This window comes from Chlamydotis macqueenii, chromosome 16 (genome assembly GCF_036417535.1).
Source record: "Chlamydotis macqueenii isolate bChlMac1 chromosome 16, bChlMac1.mat, whole genome shotgun sequence".
Classification (NCBI taxonomy): Eukaryota; Metazoa; Chordata; class Aves; order Otidiformes; family Otididae; genus Chlamydotis; species Chlamydotis macqueenii.
The window spans coordinates 11,303,650-11,330,243 of record NC_141571.1 but is presented as its reverse complement, the minus strand read 5'-3'; the positions used below and the strand labels follow the sequence as shown (position 1 = coordinate 11,330,243).

Sequence of the window (26,594 nt, the reverse complement as noted above, 5' to 3'; positions counted from 1 at the left end):
CGCGCTCCACAGCGAAGGCGGGGTGGGTTGTGGTAGTTTTTATATATATATATTTTTATTTCAATTCCCACCTCCCCCCCCCCCGCCTTCGCAAGGCTTGGGGCTGAGCAGAGAGGCTCCGCAGCCCGTCCCGCCGGGCTCAGCCTCCCGCCGGCGGGCTCAAGCCGGGCTCCCGCCGCCGCGGGCACCGGAGGGCGGGAGGCGACCCATGGCTGCGCCGGCGGGCGCCGCGCCCCGCTGAGCTCCGCGGGCACCGGCGGCGATCGCGTCTCTCCTGTCGCCGCCTCGGCGAGGAAAGAGAGCGGGCACCATGGTCCGGTGCTGGTGGCTCGCCGGGCTGCTTGTAGGTAAGTGGCACCGGCGGCCGCTGCCATTCCGGGGCGGGTGGAGGGGAGAGGGAGCGGGTGCCGGAGTCGGGGTCGGGGTCGTCCCTTGGGGGTGGGGGCTCCCTGTCACCTCCCTCTTCCCTCGGGAGCTGCGGAGGGGCAGGGGATTGCTAGGAGGGTGCTAGGAGCGTGCAAGGAGTTAGGGTGCAAGGGAATTGTAACGGAGAGTTCACAGAAATAGCAAAGAGTGTGCAAAAAGTGTGCAAGAGGGGGTGCGAAAAGTGTGCAAGGAGGGTGCGTGGAGAGCACAACGAAATGGCAAGGAGCGTGCAAGAAAGCTGTAAGGGAAGCGCAAGGAGATTGCAAAGAGGTGGCGAGGAAGGTGCAAGGGGGCTGCAAGGAGGGCGCGAGGCGGCTCTCCCTGCGGCCGGCTCTGGGACGGGACCCCCGGTGTCCCCGCCGCCCCGGGCCGGGCTGGCGGCGGGCAGAGGCTCGCACGCTCCCTGCCCGGCTCTCCCCTCGGCTGCCCGCCCGGCCCGGGTGGGTTTGCTCCGCGCGGCTCTCCACCATGTACCGCCGTTTCCCTGGGGAGGGGACGGGCGGGGAGAGCGCCGGAGGGAGCCCGGAGCCCCGGGGATGCTGCCGAGCTGTGGGGCCGGGGAGGGGGGCAGCTCAGTCCCCTCCAACTGCCCCCCGAACCCTCTCGGGTTTTCCCCATTGCAGCTCGCTCCTGCTCGGAGCAGGCTGAGCGCTTGAGCTGAGTTTAGATCCAGGGAGGGCTCAGAGGTGATTCTCAGTGGTGTTTCACTGGGAATTGGGAATTATCCAGCACCTGCCCCAGCAAGGGACAACTTCACAAGTAGTCTCCTGCTCCGGGCACATGCTGCCGAGCCCCAGCTGCGCAGACAGACCCTCGGCGCAGCGCAGGCTGCATCTTTGCGGCTCCCTTGCAGAAAGACATCTTTCAACCCCACAGTTCTTGGAGCAGTTTCAGAAGAAAAGGTTCTGGCTTAAGAGACCATATGGGAGAACAAAGACAACTGTGCTGTGAAAAAAAAAACAAGGCAAAATGATTTCTGTTTACGACAAGGAGCAGAGCCTGAGGGAGGCTCCTCCATCCTTGGATGGAGTGTTTTCCTAGGAAAAGACCCTTGGTGGAGACTCTGCACCCCTGAACAGAAGGAGCAGGTGAAAGGCGGAGTGGGAGGGTGTCCCTGAGGCCCCCAGCAGCCTGGACACAGGAACTCCAGACACCTGGGTTTCCCGCTGCTAGCTGCCTTTCTACCACTTAGTTTACTCATCTGTGGTTTTGGGGAGTAAAATATCAGAGTGACCTGCCTGTCCAGCTCGGGGCTTAGTTTAGTGGTCGTTGCAAAAGAATCTCATAGTGACAGCTATCGGACATTATTTGCATTAAGTGTAAAGGACCAGACTACAGAAAGAAATCTCTAAGCAAGGCACCTCTCTAAGGTTACTTTTCTGTTCTCCTTGTATGGGGTCTTTGTCACATGTTGTTCCACGAAGATGAGACTTAACAGGTTAAGAAATACATATTTTCCTTCTCTATATATTTTATTAGCTCAAGTTGCTCTGCTCAGAAATCTGTTATACTGCATTATGTGAGATTACTCACTTAAGTCTACTTAGAATACTTCTTTCTTGAATCTTCATGCAATTTATTTTAGTCTAATCTAATTGAAACCCTGTGCTTCTTCCATCTGATGTCAGTGAGAGAATTTCCATTGATTTCAGTAAGAACAGAAACTGGACTTTAAAACATATGTTTAAATAGCTAAGTCAGATCCAGAACTCATTAAAATCAAAGCAAGGTTCGCCAGTGACTTCACTATGAGCGACATTGGCATTCTGTATTTTGCATAAAAGTGAGTATCGCCATGAGCATGGCACCAGTGCATAATTAGTTGAAAAAGCACTTTAGTTAGGTAACTGAATCTGATTTTGGAGTCTCCTCCAGCAAAGAATCACTCATTCCTGGAAATGTCCCCAGAGACTTGCTGAGTTTTACCTAAGCTTTCATTAAAGTCTTTACATTCCAATAACACCACACTGATACTTTTCATGTGTAGCTTCTCCTACATGGCTTGAACATAAAAGATCTATTCTTGCTTTCAATGTTTATTTTTAAGTTTGAAAATTGTAGTGTTGGGGTAAGAGAAGACCAGCAGTTGCATTCAATTATGAAATTGGGAAGAGAATGCCATAAATGATAGTAGTACACTCAATAGAGATGTGCATGTATTTACACGTGCATATATATGTACTTACTATTAAATTAACATCATTGTCTTTAGTTCAAACATGTGCTTAGGTAATGTTTACTTAGCTAACTTATTTTTACGAGGTTGTTGGGTTTTATTCTTCATTTCTCAAACTGGACAAAAAAATCAACAACTAATGTATTATGCCGGATTGTGTGATATGACTCTATTTGTTCTTTCCATAATTATAGGTTAGCTGTGTTTCAAAGTATATGGATATAGATAAAAACAGGGCTGAGATGTAAAAAAAGCACAAGTGAAAAAAATATCTTGTGGTTTCTATATTTTCCCCACAAGCACAAATTGTTGAGTAAGGAGATTTTCAAAAGCCAGAAATTGCTATGAAGAAAACCAAAACTGGAATCCAATGCTAGGGGAGACTGCATCTGGCAGAACAAAGTTTGGAAAGAGGTTTTGCTTTCAATGGGATCCTGTGTTTCCCCACAACATAGCATATGTCATCTATAAAGACAACGCTTTCATGCAGGAGATACAATCACTGCTAAAATCAAGCTCAAAATTAGGAAGCACGTATACAATGCTGTTATGCAATTCCTTTGGTTTTCTTATTTATTTGCCGAGGAAGAGAAAGCTATGAAAAAAAGAGAATTCCTGACTTCATGATTTTAAGATGGTGCATCTCAGATATAATAATATCAACAAACTGACAGTGAGAATGTGAGAATTTTAATGTGTAACCCTTCTTCTGCAGGCTAGCTGTGCTGCCAGAAACTGAAAATATGATTCATAGAACAGCTCCTTCCCTACCTAGTTTAAATTGTGTAAGATCCTGAGGGGTTAGTAATCTGCAATCTGTGTAGGTTTTTTTTTTTCCTTCTTTAAGGAGTTAAAAGGTCTCATCTTCTAAAATGCAAAATTAGGAAAGTTGTGTTTCAGTGTATTAGGAAAGAAATTCTGATGTCTATTTGCAATGCCAAAGCTCCAGAGTGTTAAGAGGGCTGAAATCCATGGTTATTTTTGAGTTTTAGCAGGGTTATGGTGTGATAGTCGTGTCTTTTATACTGATGTTTTCTCATTTTCAGTGAATAGCTTATTAAATCATCACAGTTTGAATTCGGCTGAAGGGGTGAATGCTGCAGTGGAGCTCAGCTCCTGTGGCACTGTCAGATGGACATTTGGATCAGTGCAACAACAGCTCTCAACTTACAGCTAGTGTGATGGTCCATAAATCAGCAGGGAAGTCTCACCACTGAGTGTTTGAAGAGATTTGCTTGAGTTTAGTTTTTAAAATAATGCTTTCAACTTGAGTGTATCCCTTCACTGAAAAAGTCCCTTAGGCTTCTGCTGGGTTAATAAGAAACACTGACAAATGTGTGACATTTTGGCCTTGTCTAAGTTGGAGACAGAGATCCTTGGAAGCAGGCTTTCACCTCGTACTCGGAGATCAGTGTATACACCAAGCTCCCCACTGAGACAATTGGATTCACCTTGTTCACACTCGTACCAAATCCGCAAGTGCTGGGCACTGGCAAGCGTCTGTTCTCCCCTGTTGATACAAAATCACAATGACACGTTGTTTTTGAAGCTTTTCAGAGGAAAAAAAAAATCTTTTTTTTTCCCAGTTAAACTCCCTGGAAAAGGCAGATGAAAATATAAGTGACAGCGAAGTTCTGCTGCAGAAAAGCTCCTAAGTTTTGTTAGTTTTGAGTAGAGTGAGTCCCGTTATTAGATTATGCAGCGCGTAGGCTAAATGTCAACTTTGATTTTAGCATCTGTCGGCAGCGTTTAAGAGAACTGGAACACATCAAAACTTGGCTAATGTTGACAGGCAAAACAGTAGACTGAAATTTCAGGCTATCTAGAAACCACACCCAGACCCCAAAACACATGTTAGAAGTAACTTTAATTCTGTGCTTCAGCTGAACAAGTAACCTTTTTCTGTGGTCACTTGTGATTCTAAGTTAAACATGTGTGCGTATGTCTGGTGTGGGCAATGTATCAATTTACCACCTTTCTGCAGAGCTTTTTTTTTCTGGGGATACCTTCCGCTATGACTGTTTTTGAATGCCCTTCTCATCCTTGGCTTCGCAGGAGCCGAGTAGCCTCGGACTATTAGATACTATTAGATCCTATTTTTATTACTGTAAACAGATTCCTTGCAGCAGCGCCAAGAATCCCGTTGTGTTAGGTGCTAAATAAGTAGAAAACAAAAGGATCATTCTTGCTTTAGTGGGTTTATACTCTAATTTCCTGGACTTGGATTTTCAATGGTGAGTACTTGACATTGCAGGGACCTACTGGGACTCCCAGCTGCGTCCAGCAGTTCAGTACCTATTGCAGTTGCTTATATCTTTACGTACCGAAATGCCTTTATGCATCCAGCCCACCGTTCTAGTCCTGTGGAGGCCAGGCACTGATTTTGATGAACAGGATGGCGAACAATGTGCTTACGCAGGAGAACAGCTGTCTCCCGTGGGAGCAGGGAACTGGGGTGGCTCCATAGCAGTGGGAGACTGAAAGGCCACTCAGAGTATACCGCCGACGCCCTGCCAAGAGCGAGTTATTCCCTGCTGTACTAATGCTTTGTTCAATCCCTCACAATCCTGCCAAGCAAGTGGACTTACGCTGCCTACTAGATTATGCCTCAAGAAGTTCACCCTGATATACAAGCCACATTTTTTCCTCTCTTCATTCAGTCCCAACAGAACCTCTTTATTCCCTGCAAGGAATTCCTTCCCTTCCTTGGTGTTTATGCTTTGTGAATATTTATAGGCTGTTATCATGTCCATCTTGCCCCAGCTGTCACTCAGCCAGGCTACATGTACTCTGCTCTTTCAGTCTTGCTTCGTAACTCAATCCCTCCCACCCCCTAATCACTTTTTCTTGTTCTACTCTCAACTCCTGCCAGTTCTAGTTGCTCATTTTGCTTTGGATAAACACTATATTTATGTTAATATTATGTGGTGGGTGGTCCTCTCTGCACTCATGGTCCATATGAGCGATTTAGACGTTCAAAATGAGGTTGGTGTTTTATAGCCAAGCCATGGCTTGATTACGGGTTCCGCTCTTTAAAGCACTCTGTGAAAAAAATATGCTTAGCCATCAGTATTAAAAATGGCCATGATAGCCACTAATAAAGTGTCTGTGCAAGGGTTCAAGGGAATTGCCAAAACATAGATGCTCTATACATTCAAAATGTTGGTGTCCCATAAACTTCAAAACCATGTGCTGTATTTTCTAATGAGTTTCCATCTCATCTGAATTGAGGAAGATTGATGTAATATTTCCCATTTGGGAGGAATATGAATTCCGGTTAGAATTTACCTGAGTCATGATTGTACTCCTGGAGTATTGGACTGAGCTGATTTGCTTTCAGTTTTGAAGATAAATGCTTTCTCCCATGTGTTCTCACGAGTCTCTCACTGTCTAGGTGCCCAGGTGGTTAGCGATCATCTCGCTATGGTCCCACCTGTCTCACCAAATTAAAATATAAACTTTCACCAGTGTTCAAGGAAAAAAAGCTCTAGCATCACCCTTCTTTCCTTCTGTTTCTTTGGCTTTTTTGTTATGTATTTCTCTGTGCCAAACTTCTGCAGCAATACTGGTCAGAGTTTAACACTAGTCACGATGTGTTAGTGCAGCTTGAGCCCATTTACTTTTTTCACTGCTTGCCAGTCCCGAAAAAAGAAGGCTCACAGCAGTTATCCCCTTAGTTCTTACCTCTCCTCCTTACATCCCTGTCCCTCCAGGCTCTGTCCTGGAGGCAGTGAATTGTTGCAGCGGTGCTCTGTGATTCTCTGATTTTGGCTCACAGCAGGACCCTGTTCTCAGCAGTCTTGTCCGCTCTCCTGGACGCCCCGGCTGGGCTGCCCGGCGCGGGGCTGGCAGCAGGGCAGGGCTCTGAGCACAGGGCCCGTTACCACTGAGCTGACCAAACGGTTGGGCCATCGGGCCGTGTGGAATTGCTCAGCTGTTCTGCGGTACATCTTTTGACATTGACCAGTTTAGCTGTGGAAAAAGCGTGTGGCTCCTCTTTGTGAGTCTGCGCAATATCTTCTGAGGGGTGGGAGGGAGAAACATGAAGTGAAATGGCTCCTGTATCTGTCAGGATAGCAAGTATGTGGTGAGTAAGCCTCTTGTTGTGTAATTGAGGAGTGTGGCGCTTTGATTACCATGAGCTGTAGGAGATCTCTTGGGAAGAGGTACTCACATCCGCCCGTAGTGCTTTTATTTGTCATCACAAGCCACCCGTGCCAACTCTTACATGTCTCGCTCAGTTCACTCCATTTGAGAACATCCCATATCCCGTTTCTCCTTTATATCCCTTCGTTCTCCAAGTGGAGTGTTTACTGTCAGTGTATGGGGATGGGCATTTTCTGAACAAGGTGCTGGTGCAGTGTTGGTACGGCCATGGCATCTTTCCTATTTACAGACCCCAGTGAAACTGGGGTCGAGCCCTGCTGTCCCATTTACAGTTAGGCCTGATTTTCTTCTTTGGGGTAAACAGCCAGAGAGGGCAGTTTTACGAAGCCATTTTATTTAATTGTAGTTTATACCAAAGAAGATCTTTGAGGTGCAGTGGAGAATATCTTCTCCCTTCTCCCCTTCCCTACCACAGATCCTGTCTGTGTTGTCGTCTGTCGCTGGACATGACACTTACAGGAGAAATAAATAGTTCCATGATTCCAAGAGCAAAATATTTACCTCTCTAGTGCCTTAAAAACCCCCAGTCAACTCTCTGCAAGTGCTTCACTATTTTAGTTGTGGGCAGGAGACAAATTAGGCAATGATCACAGCCTCAGAATAGAGCTAGGCTAAAGCCATCGAGTACGGTGTCTGAACCTGTTTGCCAGTGTGGTGAAAGTATGTTTTGAAAATTTCTCTAAAATCTTGAGCTGGTTGGGAATTTTGAGTCAGTAGAGTTCCTTCTTAGGATCTCCAGAATTTCATCTATGGTTATGCTGTGTTACGCACAGGAAACTCAAGGTGATGGTCTGCAGTGGTAGCTAACGTAATACAGTTATTGTACCATCCCTAGAAGAAAAACCAAGAAAGATCTAGTGAATTTAAAGCATTTTACCTGAACTGAGCATCAAACTGGTGAAACAGCTGTGTGTACTTATACCCATTTTACAGATAAATAAGAGAAGGGATGAATAATAGAAACACTTTTCCAGAAGCCAGAGAGCACTCCAGTGAAAGCACTGGCATCCTCCCTCCACCGCTTGACCACATTCTGGCTTCAATTCAGGGAGGCATTACTAATCAGGAAAAATGCTCATGCACTGGCTTAATTTCAAGCACATGCTTAAGTTTCACTGAAACCAATTAGACTTAAGCGTGTGCTTAAATCCTGTCCTGAACTGGGTTCAGTTTGCAGATAGGCAGAATGCAAAGTTCTGCTGTGATATGGTTTTCCACCCCCAGTGGGTTGTCTGTAAGTTTTATAACTTTATAGTATTATAATATCACATGTATCTCTTCCCACAGAATTGTTCTCTTGAGAATGCCTTATTCTGAGTGAATGAAAAGCATCACTAACCTAATCTCCACACAAATGCAAGAAAAATTGATTTGCTAAATATGAACATCTTCTTTGCTTTTAAAAGAATGCTTATTCCTTTAGTGGCTAACCCAAAACCCATTCTGCATGTTCTCAGGAGAGAAAAATGCTAAAGAAACACTGTTTTGCTCTGTTAATGAAGTCTGTGTGGATATGTATAATCCTTTTATGCAGAATATATTGATATGTTTCTTATCGTCCATTTCATTCCAGTCTGAACATTCCTCAGAAAATATCAAAGGTTTTATGTCATCTCTAAATGAAGAAATGTGTAATGCTCCATGACTTCAGGCACTGATCTTATCCCTGTGACTGGGTGACTAACAACTGAAACATTAGAATTATAAATGGGAATAATAAATTCTGGCCATAGGAGGCAATAACATGTAACAGATTAAGCAATCTAGTTTCGGAGAAGAGTTGATCTGCAGTAACTAATTTGGTGCAAACTGTAATGTATGCATTTTCTCCTCCATTTATAAAGAAACAGATCTGTGACTCAACTTTGTTTTTTTCCAAAGTCAATCTGCTTTGGAGGAACACAAACAAGATTTGTTTCCAACAAGGCATATTACAGTATTTCTGTCTTGATTAGTATTTTTTTCCTTTGAAAGTGAGAAGTGGGTCTGAATCTGGAGCATACAGCAGTTCTGTAGCACAACCCCACTGGCAGGCTCTCATTTTCAGGCTTGGCCATTGCGTAGGAATCTTTCGTCTTAATTTTACCAACAATTTACTTTGCAGAGAATTTCCAGTTCTGCCTTTCTATCATCTGATGCCATGGGTCTGATTTTTCTGAAAGTCGCTTACACAAGTGACTGGAGTAGTTGCTCAGCGTTTGCCACTGCTGTTGTCTCAAGGCTTGATCCAGTTTCTCCTGATTGCAGCGATCAGCCGCCGTTCCCGGTTACCGGCATTCCCAATTGCCTGAGTGCTTCTGCAGCCCCGTTGCTCAGAGACTTTGGGCCAGTACTTTGGATGCAGCACGCACCGGAAAGCTGGAAAAAGATACTGTTTTGTCTAGCTGCTGTTCTGAGGAGCTCTCTGGAAACGCTTGTGGTCAATCGATACAGACAGACGGGATAACGAGTGAGTGGAAGAGATCACAGTTGGGGATTTTTTTTAGATTTTTCCTATGAATGGGTATTTTTGTCTTGAAGACGAATTGTTCATAATTCCTTCATCCTGCCCAAGAACACTGTAAAGCAGTTAATTTGTGTCTCTCTTAAGATGGAGAGAGGAGCTGCCCTGATGTGCTTCACGAGGGCCTGAGTAACAGTGACATATGAGTGACAGCCACTTTATGCTACTCTTGGAATAGAGATGTGCCCTAACTACAGATTTTAGGTCTGGAACAGAACTTTTCGAGCTTGAAAGGATGTTTGGATCTGTTGGGGCTGGGCTGGAGTACTTGAGAGAGAAAACTAGCCACAAAATTTGGACACAAGCCAATAGCTTTTGGTTTGAGGGTGCATCCCGCTTGGAGTCTTGTGTACAGTTAAGCAAGACAAAATCCCTAGGAATTCCCATCATGTCAAATATTTACATTCTGGAGGCTTTTTCTTTCTTTCTTTCTTTTTTTTTTTTTTTTCCCCCCATGGAGTTTGATCCTGATCATGAAAATTCCCTTTTCTGTTGAATGTGTCAAAATGCAGTGATTGCATTGCCAAAGCGTCTGTGCTCTCAAACAATGTAGACTTTTAGTGTTTCTGCCAGAAGTAGCAATAAGGGTTCAGTCAAATATTGAAGCTTCTGCTGCAGTAAACACACACAGAGCCCACTTAGCGCGCTGAGAACGGTGCTCTGTTCTGTGCTGTTATTTTGGGATAGCTGTAGACTGCACCGACACCTCTAGAGTCTTTGTGTGGTTATGAGCAAGAACAAATCCCACCCTTATAGTCTGTTACCTCTAATACAAATGGAGTTATTTTTTAGTTTACCATATTCTCTAGGATAATTATTTTATTTTTATTTAAAGTGTAATTCAGTTTGGACTATCCTTGTACTGAAGGCTCTCCAAAAGCTTTGCCAGTAATTAGGCCCCTTGGCAGGGCAGTCAGAATCTTGGCATGTTCTGCAGGTGAGTGAAAAACGACCCAGGAGTAAGGAGCACACAGGAGTAAGGAGCACACAGGAGTAAATTTGCCCGAGGCCGCAGAGCAAAGTCATAGCAGAACCGAGATGAGGATGCGGAGGCTGGACCCGTGGGGCAGCCTGCGTGAACGCTGCGCTGACAAATTGCAGGTTTAGCTGATAGCAATGGGTTTTGTCATCCTGTTTTAATACGACGTCTCACAGGAACTGTTTTTTTAGGAAGCACTAGTGCAAGCCATTGTGAAGGAACTGGCTATGCCTGCTCGCCATGTCCAGCCCTTAAAGATGATAAAAACAGTACAATTGTGAGTCTGCTCCAAAAAGAGCCCTTAACACTAATAATGCATCTTTCCAGCTAGTTTATGCACTCCAGTGCACAGTGAGGTACCAGAAAATCCAAGGCCGGTTTCACTGGCCTTTTGGTAGGTAGGCTGCTTCTGTTATTGCTCTTGCGCTTCGCTGGGGGCTTCACTTTCCATGTGTTTATTCCCTTTGTGATAGTTTCAGGATTTGTGTGCTTAGATCTACACAAATACATTTCAAGGACCTCGTTACTGTGATGTGTAAAACCTTTGCAAGTGACAGTGCCATAGTGAAGGACTCTGTCCATCAGATAGAAGTCTTAAGCTCTATATTACTAGATTAGTAGTAAAATACTATTTGAGTGGAAATCTCTCTGCTTTGCCACATGTGCAGGAGCCTCTGACGTGCTCAGCAGACATTTACTGAGTTTACATTTGACTTGGTCTAGGGCTTGTATTTGTGGCAAAATGGGATGATGAAGTTCTGTCACAGGGATTTAACCCTGTGTGTGTGTAGGATGTGTTGGTGCCAGGGATGGGAGGCTCCTGTCTCAGAATAAATTGTCTGTTGGCTGTGGGAATCGGGGGAGCCTCCCTGGTAGACCCCAGCTGTGAGTCTCACCCTGTTTGTTTATATTTGTGTTATATCCTGAGCTTGTGAGCCAGGGAATTCTGCTGATGTTGCTCAGTGGCTCGTAGTCTTGCCTGTGGTTTGCAGCAGCTCCGTACGCGCTGGCTTCATCTGCAAATACTTTGTTAGGAAGGCTGTTGCGCTCTCCAAGCCGGGCTTGGGCCCTTCACCATCTCAGCTGTCACATCTCTCACATTCAGGCAGCTGCTTTGGGTTTCTCTTCCCAGGGAAGGGTCTGGTTTAGGCCAATCCCCCTATAAAGACCACAGCATGGTTCAGGTTCTGTAGAAGTACGTATGTGGCACACAGGGACTGAGAGGAGCAGTTGTGACTCTGTGTGCTGATCTCCTTGACTGAGGCACAGGGTGTGCAGATGTTTAGCATCCTCACTCTGCGGGAAGGTAACACATCTACGTTACATCTTTCTTTCCAGCTGATGGGCAGGCAGGCTGGAAAGCAACCTGTGTCCTAACCATTGGTATGCAGTGAATAAAAGTTGCCTTGAAAATTTGCGGCACGCTTCCAGGCAATTTTGCAAAGTACAGCTAGAGTGAGCGAACCCCGGCTGGGCTCATAAACCCCGGGCAGCCCTGAGCGGGGCTGAACACGGCTGGCCCAGGGGCCAGGCTCTGCCAAGCTGGGCAGTTGTACCATAGCAGAAAATCAGTGGGGTTTCAGGAGGAGCTTCACTGAGAGCTCGTTTCGTGGTGTTATAAAGAGGCAAATCCCTGGTTTCTCACTGAAGCAAACTCATGATGAGTGCACCAGAAGTTTGCTCGAGTAAAAAGCGAGTAACGTATAGGAATATATGTACATATGTATGCGTGCATGCAAAGGTCTTTAGGATCTAGCTGAGTGTTCACACATTCCCTAAGCCAATAACATCCGTTGTTATGGGAAATGAGGTAAGTGACAGAATTACTGTCCTTATGGCGGGCGACAGGCGAGCCTCGTGTTCCCATGCTGTAATTCCCTGTTCCAGTTACTGCTTCAACAATAGCTGGGGAGAGAGAACATGAACAAAGAGCTCTCCGTTTTATTTGAAGATTTCATCTGAAAAAATAGTTGGGTTCAGATGAGACTCAAGTTGGAAAACAGTAAAATAAAGGATCTGTATCCTTAACCAAGAGCTTGCTGCTTAGCTAACCCCGGGGCTCTTGTTCTCCACCTCTCCCCGTTACGGCAGCCAGAGGAGCAGGGCCAGGGCAGGATCCGGGCCGGCTCTGTGGGTACCTGCAGCCCCCCGCAGCCCTCCTATCCTGGGGTACGGCCCCGGGGCTCCGCGGGGCGCGCAACCCCCAGCAGTCAGTGCTGGCCCCTGGACGAGCCCGCGGCGGGGACCCCCCCCCGCCCCTGCCCCATGGCGGGGCCGCTGCCTTGCGGGGGCGTATCCGCAGCGCGGAGAGACCTGCTGCGTGCGGGGGGTGCGGCGGGCGCTGCCCCGCGGTGCTGACACCCCCTCCTTCTCTCTCTCTCTCCCCCCCCCCCCCCCCGCCCCGCGCAGCCTGCGCGGCCGCGGAGCCGCCGCTGCGCTGGGAGCCGCGGTGCCGGCAGCAGCTGCGCCACCTGCAGGACGGCGCCGGGATCGCGGCGCGGCAGCCGCCCCGCCTGGAGGGGCGCTGGGTCTCCACCGGGTAAGGACCCCCCCGAGCGCCGGGAGCGCACCCCGAGCCCCGCGGCGGGACCCCCGCCCCTGCCCCCCGCCCCTGCCCCCCGCCCCGTGCTGCCGCGCTGGCCTCGGCGGCGCGGAGAGGGCGAATCGCTGAGCAGCGGAAATAAAGCCTGCCCCCCCATCCCCAAGCACACACCCCCGGCTGGAGGGCGGCCCGAGGTCCCCCGTGCCCCCCGAGCGCCCTTAGGGCCTCTTCCCCCTCTCCCCCTGGCTGGGGGTGCAGCTGATGGGCACACCTGGCTCAAATGGGCAGAGCAGCCTTGGGCCCCTCCTGCCCCCGCACTCCTCCCTGGACAGGGTGCGGGGTGCTGTGTCTGGCACCCTTATGTTTGGGTAGCAGATGCCCAGATCTTAAAATCGCCCAAGGGTGGCCATCGGGTGTGGGAGGCTCCTGCCCACAATGCTGCTCCCACCCAAGCTCCCCCTTCTCCTCCCACAGCCCGGGTGCCCCTGGGGCGGGACGTCACCCTGCAAACCCCACCGCCGCGCGGTGAGGCCAGCTCAGGACTGCCTTCGTCCCCAGGTGCGAGGTGCGGCCAGGACCCGAGTTCCTCACCCGATCCTACCTCTTCTACGCCAACCGCCTCTTCAAGGCTTACCAGTTCTACTACTGGGACCCCTCCTGCCGCGACCCCTCCTACTCACTGGTCATCAAGGGCAAGCTCCGGCTGCGCCAGGCCTCCTGGATCACCCGCGGAGCCACCGAGGCCGACTATCACCTCCACAAAGTCGGCATCGTTTTCCACAGCCAGAAAGCCATGCGAGAGGTGGCCTCTTGGATCAATCAAACCTCTGGCGAGGGCTGCAGTGGGTTTCTGCCCCCGGGGCGCACCTGGGCTCCCGGAGCCCTCTATGAACTGCTGAGCGCCAAGACCGAGCGCGACTGCACCGCTGCCTTGGGCTTCGCCATGCACGAGCTGAGCCTGGTGCGGGTGGAGCAGCACTACCAGCCCTTGCTGCAGCCGCAGCAGAGCGGGAGCCGGCTGGTGGAGGAGCTGTACCTGGGGGACATTCACACGGAGTGGGTCGAGAGGCTCCACTACCGACCCACTGGTTACCAGCGACCTATGCAGAGCGCTGTGGTAAGGACGATGTCTGTACGCGGTCCCCTCATCGGCTCATTGGCTTTGCCGAGGATGTGTTGTTTCCTTACTGTTAAAATGCCGCTTGCCTGCACTTAGCCCCCTTCTGCCCTAAGGGATGAGGAGGCGCAAGGCCGAAGGTGTGGGTTCCCAGGGGGCTGCCTGGGTGCTCTGCAGCATGGGGGGCTCACTCCCTCCCGTGCCAAGCGAGCGGGATGGGGGTGGGTGAAAGCTCAGCAAAACCAACATCAGAAACAAGCCTGCGTTGGCACGGACCCGGAGTTAATGGCTTTTCTTTGGCTCTGTGTTTTCCTAGGAAATGCAGTTTCCTAGTTTCCCGCAGCAAAGTCCGTGAAAGCTTCAGGCTGCACATCATTAGAGGCTGCCTGCTCTGGCGTTTGTCTTCCTCCCCTCTCTTTCGCTCTTTGTCGTGTTCTCCAGGTTGAGAGAGGAGCCATTAAATCATTACTGCTCGGTGTAATGTCATTAGAAGAGGAAGTTGCCCTGAATACAATTATGTTATGACACAGAAATCAAACTTTCACTTTGATGTAAATAAAACTGAGCAGGAGGCTTGGTTGCATTTTATTTTCTTTATTTATTTATTTAATTTTGCAGGTTAGTTTATTTCCAGGAAAGCACATTTCTATCTGAATCGTAGCTAATCAATTCAGAAATGATCGAGCAGTGAGACAAGGTGAAAAAAAAACTCCCTGAACTTTACCAGATAGAATTGAATGAGCTGAAAAAAAAATATTTTCGGGGCAACATTTCCCCCCCACCCTAAACTGCACCAACTAAACTCAGCAAAACAGAGTAACACCCCTCTCCCCCTCTAAAGTAACATTCCCAAATTGGTTAAACTTGTGTTATCTTGGGCCAAAACCATATATATGAGCAAAACCAGATGGTAAACATAAACACTTTTAAAAGTTAATTTAAAACCAAACCTAAAAATACTGAAGTTCACTCTCTGAACATAGCACTGTAATTAATCAGCTAACAGCTCGCCAATGGACCAGCACATGATGTCACCCCTTGATGATAATTAGAAGCTGCCATACATTAGAAATAACCTCACACGACTGCTTTAAGCAAGTAAGATTTTTGGCTTCATGTCTGTCGTGGTAATTTTATTGGGCACAGGATTTTTCTTTTTCTCCCCCCCGCCCCGAACTAACATCCATTTGCTTGTGCTAAGGGAGGGTTACACAGCTATGTTAGGAATTATTTTTTAACCCTCTTTATGAAAATATCACTCTTTTTTCCTTAAATTTATATTTGTTTTAAAGAAACCCATTCTCCCCAAATTACCTTTCATTATCAAAGAATTTCCTGTCTAAGGAGAGCATATATATTTGCCAACTTCTGGGATTATTTAGCCATAATGTACTGTGTACTGTCAGCACTCATTAACGTGACAGTAGCAGTAAAGCAAGCTGAAAATGACTAAATTACAGTAGACTCCAATCAACTTGCATGTAAATTATCCACCCTCCAGTTAACTACCGAGTTATTTAACCTTGCTGCGTGCGGCAGTTCAGTAAAGATTAGCTTGTGTTCTGGAGAATGATACAATGTTCAAACCTTGGTTATTTAAAAGTAAATCAGTGGTGATATATGAAGTATAAGGAAAAGTTCCAAGCTGCACAAAAAACCCTCCTGGCATTGGATCGGCCGCAGGACTGTTTTGGCTGGGCGCGCTGCGGGAAGCACAGCGAGACGCAAAGGTCAGGTCCCCGTTTTGCAGTAGGTGCTTTTCTCACACCGCCCGCGGGCGCCCGCAGCAGCTCGCAGTGGAAGACCTTGGGAGAACACCCTGGATGGCCCGAGGGAGCGTTCGCTGCCCTTGCAGCGGCTCTGCCCTGGCCCCGTCCTCCCCGCAGCCTGTCCTTGCGGCCCCGGCGCGGGGCAGAGCGTAGCCTTGGGGCGCAGAGCTCCCCGTCCTTCCCTGCCGACCAACCGCAATAGCGAAGAGCCAGGGCAGCGCTTTATCTCACCTGATCTGCTTGAACGGCTTGGGCCAAGCTCATTGCAGTTGAACACCCTGGTGCAGGAGAGGGGAGTTGCAGCTTTTAAAATATTCTGAGAGGGTTTTTTTGCCTGTCAGGTTACAAAACCAGTATTTTTTTTTCTTCTGCAGCATCACATGCATCCTTGCCCAGCCTGTGGGGTTATATACAGAGCTGACGAACACCACCCTCCCATACTCCCCGTCAGAGCGCAGCTGCCAATGCAGCTCAGCGGCAGCTGGGTGAGCACCCACTGCGAGGTCCGACCTGCCGTGCTCTTCCTTACCAGGTACTTCATATTCCACGGTCACAACCACACCTGGGAAGGTTTTTACTATCACTACTCCGACCCCCTCTGCAAACAGCCGACTTTCACCATCTACGCATCTGGGCACTACAGCCAAGGCGTCCCCTCCTCCAAAGTGAGAGGTGGCACGGAGCTGGCTTTTAAAGTCACGCAGGCTCGAGTGACGCCAATGGACCAGGTGACGGTGATGATGCTGAACTCCTCAGAACCCGGAAGCTGCGGGCTGGCGAGCTCCTGGACTGCTGGGGTGGAGCAGGATATAACCCCCACAAATGGCTGTTTGGCTTTGGGCATCAAGCTGCCCCACACGGAGTACGAACTTTTCAAAACGGAGCAAGACACGAAAGACCGCAGCCTGCTGTACGTTGGCGAAAGGCCCACGGACGGATCCAGTCCCAACAGCCCAGACAAGCGACCCACGTCGTATCAGGCACCTCTGATCCAGTGTGCTGGAGTGCCAGAGGAATTCTCCAACTATGTTAGTTTAAAATACTTGGGAAAAAAGGACGCAAATGGGAACGGAGCACTAAAACCTTTGCCTGTGGCCTTTTTATTGTTTATAGCACTTCTGTTTTTAAGATGGGACTAGGTATCTATTCAGGTACAGCACAGAATTCAGATAGTCTTGGTGCTAGCGTGACTCACAGCCTTCAAACGAACACATGTGGAATCAGTTTTACTCAGATTTGGAAACCCTTTGGAAAACACCCAACAACAGTGAACAAAGCCAAGAAGATACGCCTGGCCACATGTTTGTCCTGTGGCGTTATTGCCTAGTCTCCCCTCTTCTTTGCCCACAATTTTAATGTAGTGACATGGATGCGCTGCACATTGCAATAGATAATTTAGGAATATGAGGGGGAAAAGCTACATGACTTACAATTGCTGCTTTGAGCTTTTGACATTGCGAAGATGTAATCAAGAGCTTGATTCAGATGTAATTCAAACATCCAAAGTGTCGGCTGCTGAGTTTCTTTGAGGTGAAGTTCCTCCCATCATACTCCTTATTGCTGTTCTTGCAAATTTAATCTGCAGAGTCAGTCAGCAATAGTCAGTCAGCAAGTGCTCTTGATAAGGGCATGGGTAATTGTGCCTTTCTCAGTTTACAGACATTTCTGCAGTTTTTGTGTGTATGTACGCACACAAAGATGCAACATACAATCTTCCACTTAGATATGTACAGAAAGCAGCCCTCACAGAACATTACCTCCACAGACTGTTCTGCCTGACCCTGGCCATGAAAGAAGATACAGTAAATGGAAGAGGGTTCTGCACACAACCGCTCCAACCTTCAGTGTTACCTGGCTGCAGACCCTGCATCCCTGCTGCATTATCCTGGCTTTTCCCACGCAGCACTGCCTGCGCTTTGGTGTGCCAGCCGTGGCCCCGTGTCGCTGCCCGCCTTGTCCAGCGGGCAAAGGCATTGCCAGGCAATCACAACTCGCACTCACCACGCACCGAGCGAAGCAAAAGATCGCTTACGAGTCTTCTCGGGCCGTATATTTTCACTGTCTCCTCTTCAGTAAGTGTACTGGCGTACCAGTTGTTAATCCAGCTCCCCTTTCAATCAAAATGTCACTTCCAGCCTCGCTCCTGTAAGGATGTTTTATAAATCTGCCACTAGTGAGCAATGGGCTGAGGAGATACTCGAACCAGCACGGTCAGGTCAAACCGATTTCTACTGATGAGAAGGACAAATGAAGGAATTACCTTCCCTGTCTGCTGCAGCTAAGAACCATGTAACGTACTTGGAGACCTCCTCCCAGTAGCTAAATCCTCTTCAAATAAGCCTATGTATCTTACTCACACAGGATATTTTGTAAAACCAGCTATGCAGTAACTACCTTCTTAATGCTGTATTTACGAACTTGCAGCTTGTACTTAGATAAATTATGGGGTTTATAACGTAAAAATACTTCTGGGGATCTGTACATTAATAATTCAAATGAGATGCTTATTAAATGCATACAATTGTGACATAAATGTTGTCAGCATGTTTGCACGTTCCGGGCATGATCAAGTATTAATCATGCACATAAACATTTAAACTTTGAAGAAGATACACAAAAAGGCCCAGCTTGGCTGCCTCGCTTTTGCTTCCCTCTACAATCAACAGAGGAGACTTCTCCAGGGTTAGGTCAGCAGGCAAAGTGCCTCCCCGTTTCTAAGGGTTGTTGTGTTTTGTTGCTGGCTACTGCGTGGAGATCCACTTCAAGCGTTTGAAGAAGGGGAAGTGCATCTTGGAGAACGTGGCGTCTCCTTTGGGATAACCCTTTTGAGATGCTACCAATTGGGGCAAGTCTGGCGTAGCACAGCTGCATCTCACCTAAACCAGACACCTTGCAGAATTTTTTTCTTCGGCAGACCCGTTTTCCCGTCGCCGTGCTCTAGGCAGCAAACTGTGTGTTTCTGCAGGACCCAAAGACATCCATGGCAAGAAGAGAGAACAGCCTTGTGCTGTCTTTGCAGGGTGGGTGGAGGGGAAGGCAATTCCTGCCCTACGTTTACCCCCAAGAATGAGATTTGTGTGCAGATCCTTTTTTTTCACTTACACGTACGGAAATGTATTAAACTTTGCAAGTGTTCAGGTACCGCGTGATGTAAAAACTTCTCCAAGACCACTGACCCTTTCAAGGTGGTGATGGGATTAACACGATGTCAGAAGTTACAAGACACCACAGACCCACGCAACGTGCGCCACACACCCTTGAGAAAGCTCCCAGCGCCTGCCGTAGCCGGTCAGCCACCGCTCGGCTCCAGCGGCTCTGCACGCTCGGACACAGCGCGCGCAAAGCATGGCTCTGCCCGACGGATGGGCTACGCTGACTAAACCTCCCTGTGAAAGCCTCATCAGGAGCCTCTTTGTCCTGTTTCCCCCCTTTAAGTACACTTCTGGAAGGAAAAAAAGCCATGAAAAAGCTATTTGCATAAATAGAATAACTTTTATTGTACTGTTCACAGCTTTTGGAGAAACATTCCTAAATTACACGGTTATTAGCATTAAGAATTTGTGCCTTTTTCCAATTTGAATTTGCCTGGCTTCGATTGCCAGTCAGTGATTTGTGTTGTGTTGCTCCCTTTGAGCTCAGAGAGCTGCAGCGTTCAGTATTTTCTCCCCGTGAAGGTACTTGTGCACCGTAATCAAGACATTCTCAATTCTGGAAAACAAAGTCAGCCAACTGAGTTTCTCTCTCACCCTCTCTAAGGCATTTTCACACTCCACCAGTAATTTTTGAATCTTTTTTTTGCATTCATTCCAATTACTCAGCTTCTCTTTTAAAATGTAAATATCCAAATCGCATCCAAAATTCCCAACTCCCACAGCTGAGACATACAGAAGTATAATCACTTACTGCTAATGGTAATTAAAAACAAGAACACGTTCTTATTGATTAGTTTTTCACCCTGGGACTGCACTGGGAGCACACGTGGAGCTCTTACCCATTCTGGTCCTGGGGGTGGCTGTTTTTGCCATGTTAACATTTGATCAGCAGTGATTTTGTATCCATCTTCACCAGTGATCCAGCACCACTGAATCGTAGTGGGTCCCAGCAGAACCCCTCCATGAGCATCCCCATTTCGTTACGGTTCTCTTTGAACAACCCGTTAAAAAGTGTGATGGTCAGAACGCGCCAAGCTTTGCAAGGGCCCAGATATACTCCGGTCTCTAATCCCAGATGAAAAACAAAGGCAGGATGAACTGACTTACATCACGCTCCTTCATTAACGTTGATCTCCTTTTTCATCCCTTCCTGGGGGCGTCAAGCTCGTGAAGCACCTCACCAGGCCTGTCCTGTTTGCCATCCTGAGCCACCGTGACCATCCCAGGAATCTCCCTTAGAAATCCTGACACAAGGTTTCTAGACCTACTGACTTTCAGAATGCTAATTTTTAATATTAAGCATTGCTAATGAATGACATCACCGTTCCAGTTCTCCTGCATCATCACTAGCAGTTTTACCACCTGCACCTGGTAATGGTCCTTGTCCTACCACAAAGATTTCCCCTGAACTTCAGCGCTTCCTTGCCCTCTCCAAGCACTCCACCCAGACAGTTTTGTTCTCCTTTAGCTATTGCTTTCCTTATTAATTTTCTACACTTCATAACTCTCATTTTGAGTTGACTGCTGTCTGCTTCCCTTTTTCTTATTTGTTTTATATTACTTTACATCTAATTTTTCCCTTCATTTCATCACTGAAACAGGGTGGGCAGTTAGCCAAAGTTGTCCCCCTTCTCAACTGCAAAATTGTTGGGTTTTTGGCCGTTTAATAGCTTTCACTTAGAAAACTGCCAATTCAGTTTTCCGTCTAATTTCTTCTTCACTACAAGATTTTAGATGAAATTTGCCCAGCTATGCCCCTTTGAAGCACCAATTAAATTTCTTAGCGGTTTGCATGGCTGTATGCCTCGAATGTAATCAGGATTCCACGGTAACCACCAGCTTCTAGTTCTGCAATTCATTCGTCTTTATCCGACGTAAACAAGACAAAACCACGTAACTGTGTTTCATGTCTAACACTGCATTAGAGAAACAGGTCTAGGAGACAGACAACAAACATTGGTCCTGACTACTGGATTCCTTTCCGCTGTAACACCCCCCCCTTTTTACTGTACCTGTGAAGAAAAGCCAGGCTAAGGGATGCACCGGCGGGTTAGCAGCAGCTGCAAGTCAGTGATAACAGGCACGTGTGTCTTGGAAATCTCTTCCCCATTCACTTCTTACATAATACTTTTCAAAAGTTTCATCATTTTTTAACCACTTGAAAAAGCAGAGAAAAAGAATCTTCAAACACTCCAAGTACGTTTACTAGCTTCCCGCACTAAGTTTGCGCGTGAAAGTCTTTAATATCATAAGCTACTCAGACAAGTCGCCTTTGCAATTTTCTGCTTCTCTGGCAGGCACAAAAATGTGAAGCATGAGCTGGGTTTCCCGGACAAACGCAGTCACAGGTCTGACCTCTTCACAGCTCCTTTTCCAGTTAGCCTCCTTCATGATCCCCTGTTTAAAGTGCCTTAGAATGTGTTTTGCATTCTAGATTTCCCAAACAGTTCTTAAACTGAAACAAAACACACAAAAAAGTTCTAGAACACTTTTGGATACATTAACAGCACTGAGCTAGTGCTTCATTTGGTGAACAAGCCACACTGAATATAAAAGCGTGCTATTTACTAGAAATAAATACGCTGCACTGAACCAGCAGAAAAAAGCTGGAGACAGGAGATGGGTGACAAGAGCCATTGCTCCAAACTCTACAGAGAGTGAAGAGGAAGGAACAAATTTGATCGAAGAGGAAGCAAAAAGGTGAGTGGCTCCAGAGGATGGGAAAAGCCACCTGGGACCAGAGTTACACTCCCCAAGGGAGTGCTCTGCCAGGCAGCCCGGGTGCCACCTCGGAGTGCTCCCACGGGCCCCAAGTCCAGCACAGGCAGTCAGGGAAGAGCAAGACTGGAAGGGCAATGGGAAGAAAGATAGGAAAATAAATAGCAGAGAAGTCAGAGGCTCTCAGCTGAACATTGGTTTCTTTGCCAAGGAGCAGGGAAGGAACAAGGATGACTTGGATTGAACCAAAGGGCTGAGGGAGGGAACGGAGAGAGATTGGACAGCTCAGGCAGAATCGATCAGGAAAGAAACTGGGCTGGAGAGTCTGCAGCCTTCACAGAAACGCTCTTTTGGGCTTAGAACTGAAGCAAAAATTCCTGGCTCCAATCACACTTCTGTGTGGCCTCTCAGTGAAATGTGAAAACAAAAGCTGCTGCTTCAGCTCAGTTACCACCACATCGGATGCTTAGGGTCAACGATGAGCGTCCAGATGCAGAACATAAAAGATTCAATCCTGGCACGCACATATGAGTTACAACTAATATCATGATGCCATTTTTTAAGTTCGGCTTGTAAAAACCTAATTATACATATCTTAAGAGAACGTAAGATTATACGAGGTCAGGCACACAGTCGGGCAGTCTGAGACACCACCTGGTCAGCGCTCGCTCGCTTTCCGACCAGGTGCTGAAGGCTTGGTCAGATACTGCGACGCACTCACAAAAAGCGGCCAAGCTAACAGTGCACAGGCAAACGGGGTTTTGCCATTTCCCAACTCCTCAGTGCTTGACTTTGTACAGCCTTCATAAAGGTCTTCCAAAAGTAGTTGTGTGTGGATAATTGTGTGGGAATTCTGCCAACTCAAACATGAGGGAGTTCAAGAGGCTTTTCTAATCTTGTGAGTTTATCCACTGAAGAAAAAGATTTGATTAAAAAAAAAAAATGAAGTACAGCTAAACTGGGAACAATACTTTACTACAGGCTGTTTTTCATAGGCACTTTGAAACTCTGGAAAAAAAAAAAAATCACAAAATTAGGAACTTATTAAGTAAGAATGAAATGTACTGATGCAGGAATATAAACAGAAATGCCAGATGTATAATGTCAACTTGTAATACGCAGCTTCAATTAATTCTTCTTAATTCATTTGTTTTCTTAACTTCTTTTGTTTTGCCATCTGGAAAAGGCCATTTTCTAATGACAGATCATAGGAGAAAAGATCCAAAGTTCAAGTTTGCTTCAAGGAAAAGCAGCCTTTGTTTCTGTACTCACAGACTCAGAGTTCCTTTTTGTAGTTTGCGCTCACGCAGAAGCTTCAGGACAAACTTAGGCCCGGCTTGGGAGGCAGAAAGATCTACATGGCAGTTCAGTGTATTTTTCAAAAGTTTTACTCCTCAAGGTACAAATGGAAAGCGGTTGTGTAAAAGGAAACAAAGCCACAGGAAACGGCGGAGTCAGTGACAGGCATATCACAATTTTGGAAGTGTGCAAGTGCATGCTTATTAGAATATTACATGTAAGAGGTTTCTAGCTGGCTCTTACTTATGTTATTTTAAAAAATAATCTGCATTTATCCAGTAAAAAAAATCAACCCATTAATAAAACAAACAGATTTTACAGTCAAGCAGATTTGAGTAGTGAAAACACACAATTACTTTGTTCTTTGAAGCTAATAAAAATAAAAGTCAGTAACAGCACAATGAGTAATGTCACTTCTGCGCTGACAGCCATTAGTCAAAGTGATTCAGTATACACGAAGCTGTCAGCATAATAAAGAGAAAACTTAATTGGACATGGTCAAAGAACCTGCATTGCCCTGCTTGAACAATAAATCCCACTGTTTATCTAACTGTGGCAGATGATTTATGTGAGCACTGTATCCCATTGTCATCTTCTAATCAAGTCTATCTAGAGAACGGCTAGGTTTCACTGTAGGAGCAAGCAGCCTTGCTCAGTAGCTGCTTTTCTTTCTAAAATGCCTAAACCTTGGTTTATACAAATATTTTCTAATCAGTAAACTAAACTTGTAGACATGTATATGATTACAGAGAACAGTAACTTCCACACAGGGTACTGAACTAGTCTCACTCCTATACAGATCACTTTCTTTTTATATTTGTGTTTCTGACCAAAAAAAAAAAAACAACAAAAAACAACAAATCAACCAACAAAACTCAAATACGTATGCTGAAACTCAATCACCTCCTGTCCCTTCTCAACTTGCTCACTCTAGGATTTTAGTACTAGATGCTAACCCCATTTCAAACAACGAAAAAGCGGCTCTCCAGCCCCAGGCTGCTCCTTTGCTGCTGGGACATACTGTGGCAGCTGTAACACAGCCCCGCAAACAGGAAGCGCAGAGGGCTTGTTTTAACGTCCTTTAATTTCAGAGGGATTTTTGGTTGCGGTTTTTTTTCCTCAGTTACTTTGTGTAGAAAACAGAACTCAGGATATGGCCTTTCAGGACGTAATGTAGAGCAAGAAAAGTATAGTTTCAAAAACTTAGAATACTACAGTTAAGTCACTATTTTGCCCAAGAATTAAGGAAGTGTTCCAATTAAGAGATGAAAGTCATACACATTTTATAAAGAAAAGGCATGACAGTTTTCTGGTATTAGGCAACTGCAACATCAAGTATCTTAAGACATTAAAAATCCATTTTCATGTGCACACCACTATGTAAATACGCTGACTGCTAAATCAAGATTATAATAAGAATTGCAAGTTTACATGTGCAGTGAATGGACACCCTTGGTAGTTTATTGGTGAGAAGAAACTCTAGCAATTTGCAAAATGAGGTTCCAACTTTATCCCAGCATTTCAGGACAAAAAAGTAACATGGACCACCACCACCAAGCTATTACAATCCTGTATTTTTAGAAAATGACATTATGGTACATCAATCCCCCTCGCCATGACACACGCGTATTCTCTCGCTCTTCGACCCCTAAGGCTATGTGACAGGAACCTGAACTGCGTGCCTAGCTTGCCCGTGCAATTGTTCCAGTTGTGCATTCACAGCAGACAACTGCCAACGTGGAGCAACAGGTACCATCATTCATGCACGGAATATTTGCTTGAAGCTGTGGGTAACTGCATGAAAACAGTAGAAGCCATTTTCCAATCACTTCCCAGCACTAGGCTCCAAGGCATTTTAGATACCTACCTATACCAAATTTGCCCCAAAAAGTGCACACAAGAGTGTAACGCTCCACAAAATGAAGACTACCTAAGCAGCCTCTACTGGCTCTTACAAAAATTAACAGTAAATGTATATGCAAAGTGGGCATCTTAAAATAACAGTAAGGACAATAATTAGATTAAGTAATAACTTGATTTCTACTATCATGTATCAATTAGACTTTTCTAATACCTGGTGTTGTGTGAGGACACCAGACAATAAATCTTATGTAGGAACTCTATGTTTCATGCATAACTTCCTAAGATATAGAATGCCCTCCAGAATAATTCACTTTCTATGAATACTTCATGAAACCATTTGCTCTGGTGTCATCATGTAAGGAACAACTTACAAAAGATCCAGATGGCTTAAGAACATCCATCCAATGTCTTTTCACAATGTACCTACAGACTGGCCTTTTACGAATCTTGGAAGAAAACACATCCTTAGAGTTCTTGCTACTGCACATGAAAGAAGGGTCTGGTCAGACAGACAGGTAATAAGGATTCCACTGATCAGTCATTTTATTTTAAGCTCAGCAAAAGCAAAGCATTACCCAGACAATCCAGTGCTACTGCCTGTTCAGGCTGGTGTGAGAAATGGTGAGAATTTTGTTAAGTTCCACAGTACAAACAGTTAACTTAACAATCTCGTTTAGGACTGATGGCGTGGGTAAGCCCCAACTGCAGGCTACGGTCATTACCAACAGACCCTTAAGCAAGCTGCTCTGTTTGACACCTTTATAAAGCATCTAGCAAAGAATGAGAGCGTTTCTGGGATCTCCTTCTAATCCTGGATTGCAAACAACAGGAAGAACTTTGCTCACAAATGATCTGAACCTCCAAGGTGTCACAGATCACTAAGAAGTGACTACCAAACACTGGAAGGAGGACAGACATTCTGCTGGCTTTCCTCTTCATCTGGGAGTTGCCTGTGCCAGCAGAGTCAACTCTGGTAGCCAACAGTGTGTAAAATTTGCCTGGACCATTATTACAGATACACTCACAAAAAAAAAAACCACAGTTTAAAGCTTGATCCTCTCCCTTTATCCTGCAAAGATAGCGATTTTTTTTTTTTAAACAAACTTTTTTGAGGCTGTTTTTCAGTAGAACAAAGGGCTCTCAAAAAAAGTTAGGGTTTTTTTTAAGTAAATTAGGAATTCAGTTCTTCTAATAACACATTTTTAGTAAGATCAAGATATTTACAGCCTCTTAAAAAATACTGCATTGCTCAGTCAGCCTTCAGTAAAGATTTTACAACCTTTTCTTTTTGAACAAGTTCTTTGAAAATGTTTCATGTTAAAGTTTTCATTAGCTTCTACTGCTTGGAAAGGATCTTCTTCTTGATCAGTTCTGCCCAGTTAGTCACACTGAACTCACCACTTCGTTCTTTCCAGCTCATCTCCCATCCTCTCTGCCCTGTACAGGTAACACTTTAATTCCTTTGTCACTTCCATCCTGAGCAGACAAGGCACCAGCACTTTAAAACGCTAAAGATACACTTCTCCTTTCTGTTGAATCTTCCAGACATACTTCCACAGTTGTGTTCATAAGCTGAACACACCAGTTAAGATTTTTCCCCTCCTATTTTCTTATTAAACCTCACATAAATTTTTGGTTATTTGCACTTGCAAAGAAGGAAACCCTTGAGACACAAGTGGAACAAATATAAAGGTCAACGAGCACGGCAGACAGGCTGCAGCTCAAACAGCTTTCTCAAGAAATCACAGGAATAATAAAGGAATAAAACAAGTCACTTTTGAAAGACATCGTAATCCTGAAAGGTGGTACAAAAACTTGTCACTGATGGTTTTTGGACCTACCATCAAAGAATACACAGGAATTTACCTGCTCAAAAGCTATTT

General features: G+C 46.1%; 1 protein-coding gene across 1 annotated transcript; it reads left to right on the top strand.

The window, feature by feature from the left end:
- Nucleotides 1-25,805, top strand: APCDD1L (APC down-regulated 1 like). The gene is made up of 4 exons (XM_086760965.1): nucleotides 1-347; nucleotides 12,661-12,790; nucleotides 13,352-13,910; nucleotides 16,054-25,805. The coding sequence occupies exons 1-4, from the start codon at nucleotides 311-313 to the stop codon at nucleotides 16,816-16,818; spliced, it is 1,491 nt and encodes a 496-aa protein (XP_086617091.1). The 5' UTR covers nucleotides 1-310; the 3' UTR covers nucleotides 16,819-25,805.
- The last annotated feature ends 789 nt before the right edge of the window (nucleotides 25,806-26,594 follow it).

What these genes read in the sequence shown, in the direction of transcription:
- APCDD1L (XM_086760965.1), top strand. Translation starts at nt 311, where the DNA reads ATGGTCCGGTGCTGGTGGCTCGCCGGGCTGCTTGTAG. An exon ending in GCTCGCCGGGCTGCTTGTAG is followed by an intron (nt 348 to 12,660) that starts GTAAGTGGCACC and finishes CGCCCCGCGCAG; the next exon opens with CCTGCGCGGCCGCGGAGCCG. An exon ending in GACCTATGCAGAGCGCTGTG is followed by an intron (nt 13,911 to 16,053) that starts GTAAGGACGATG and finishes TTTCTTCTGCAG; the next exon opens with CATCACATGCATCCTTGCCC.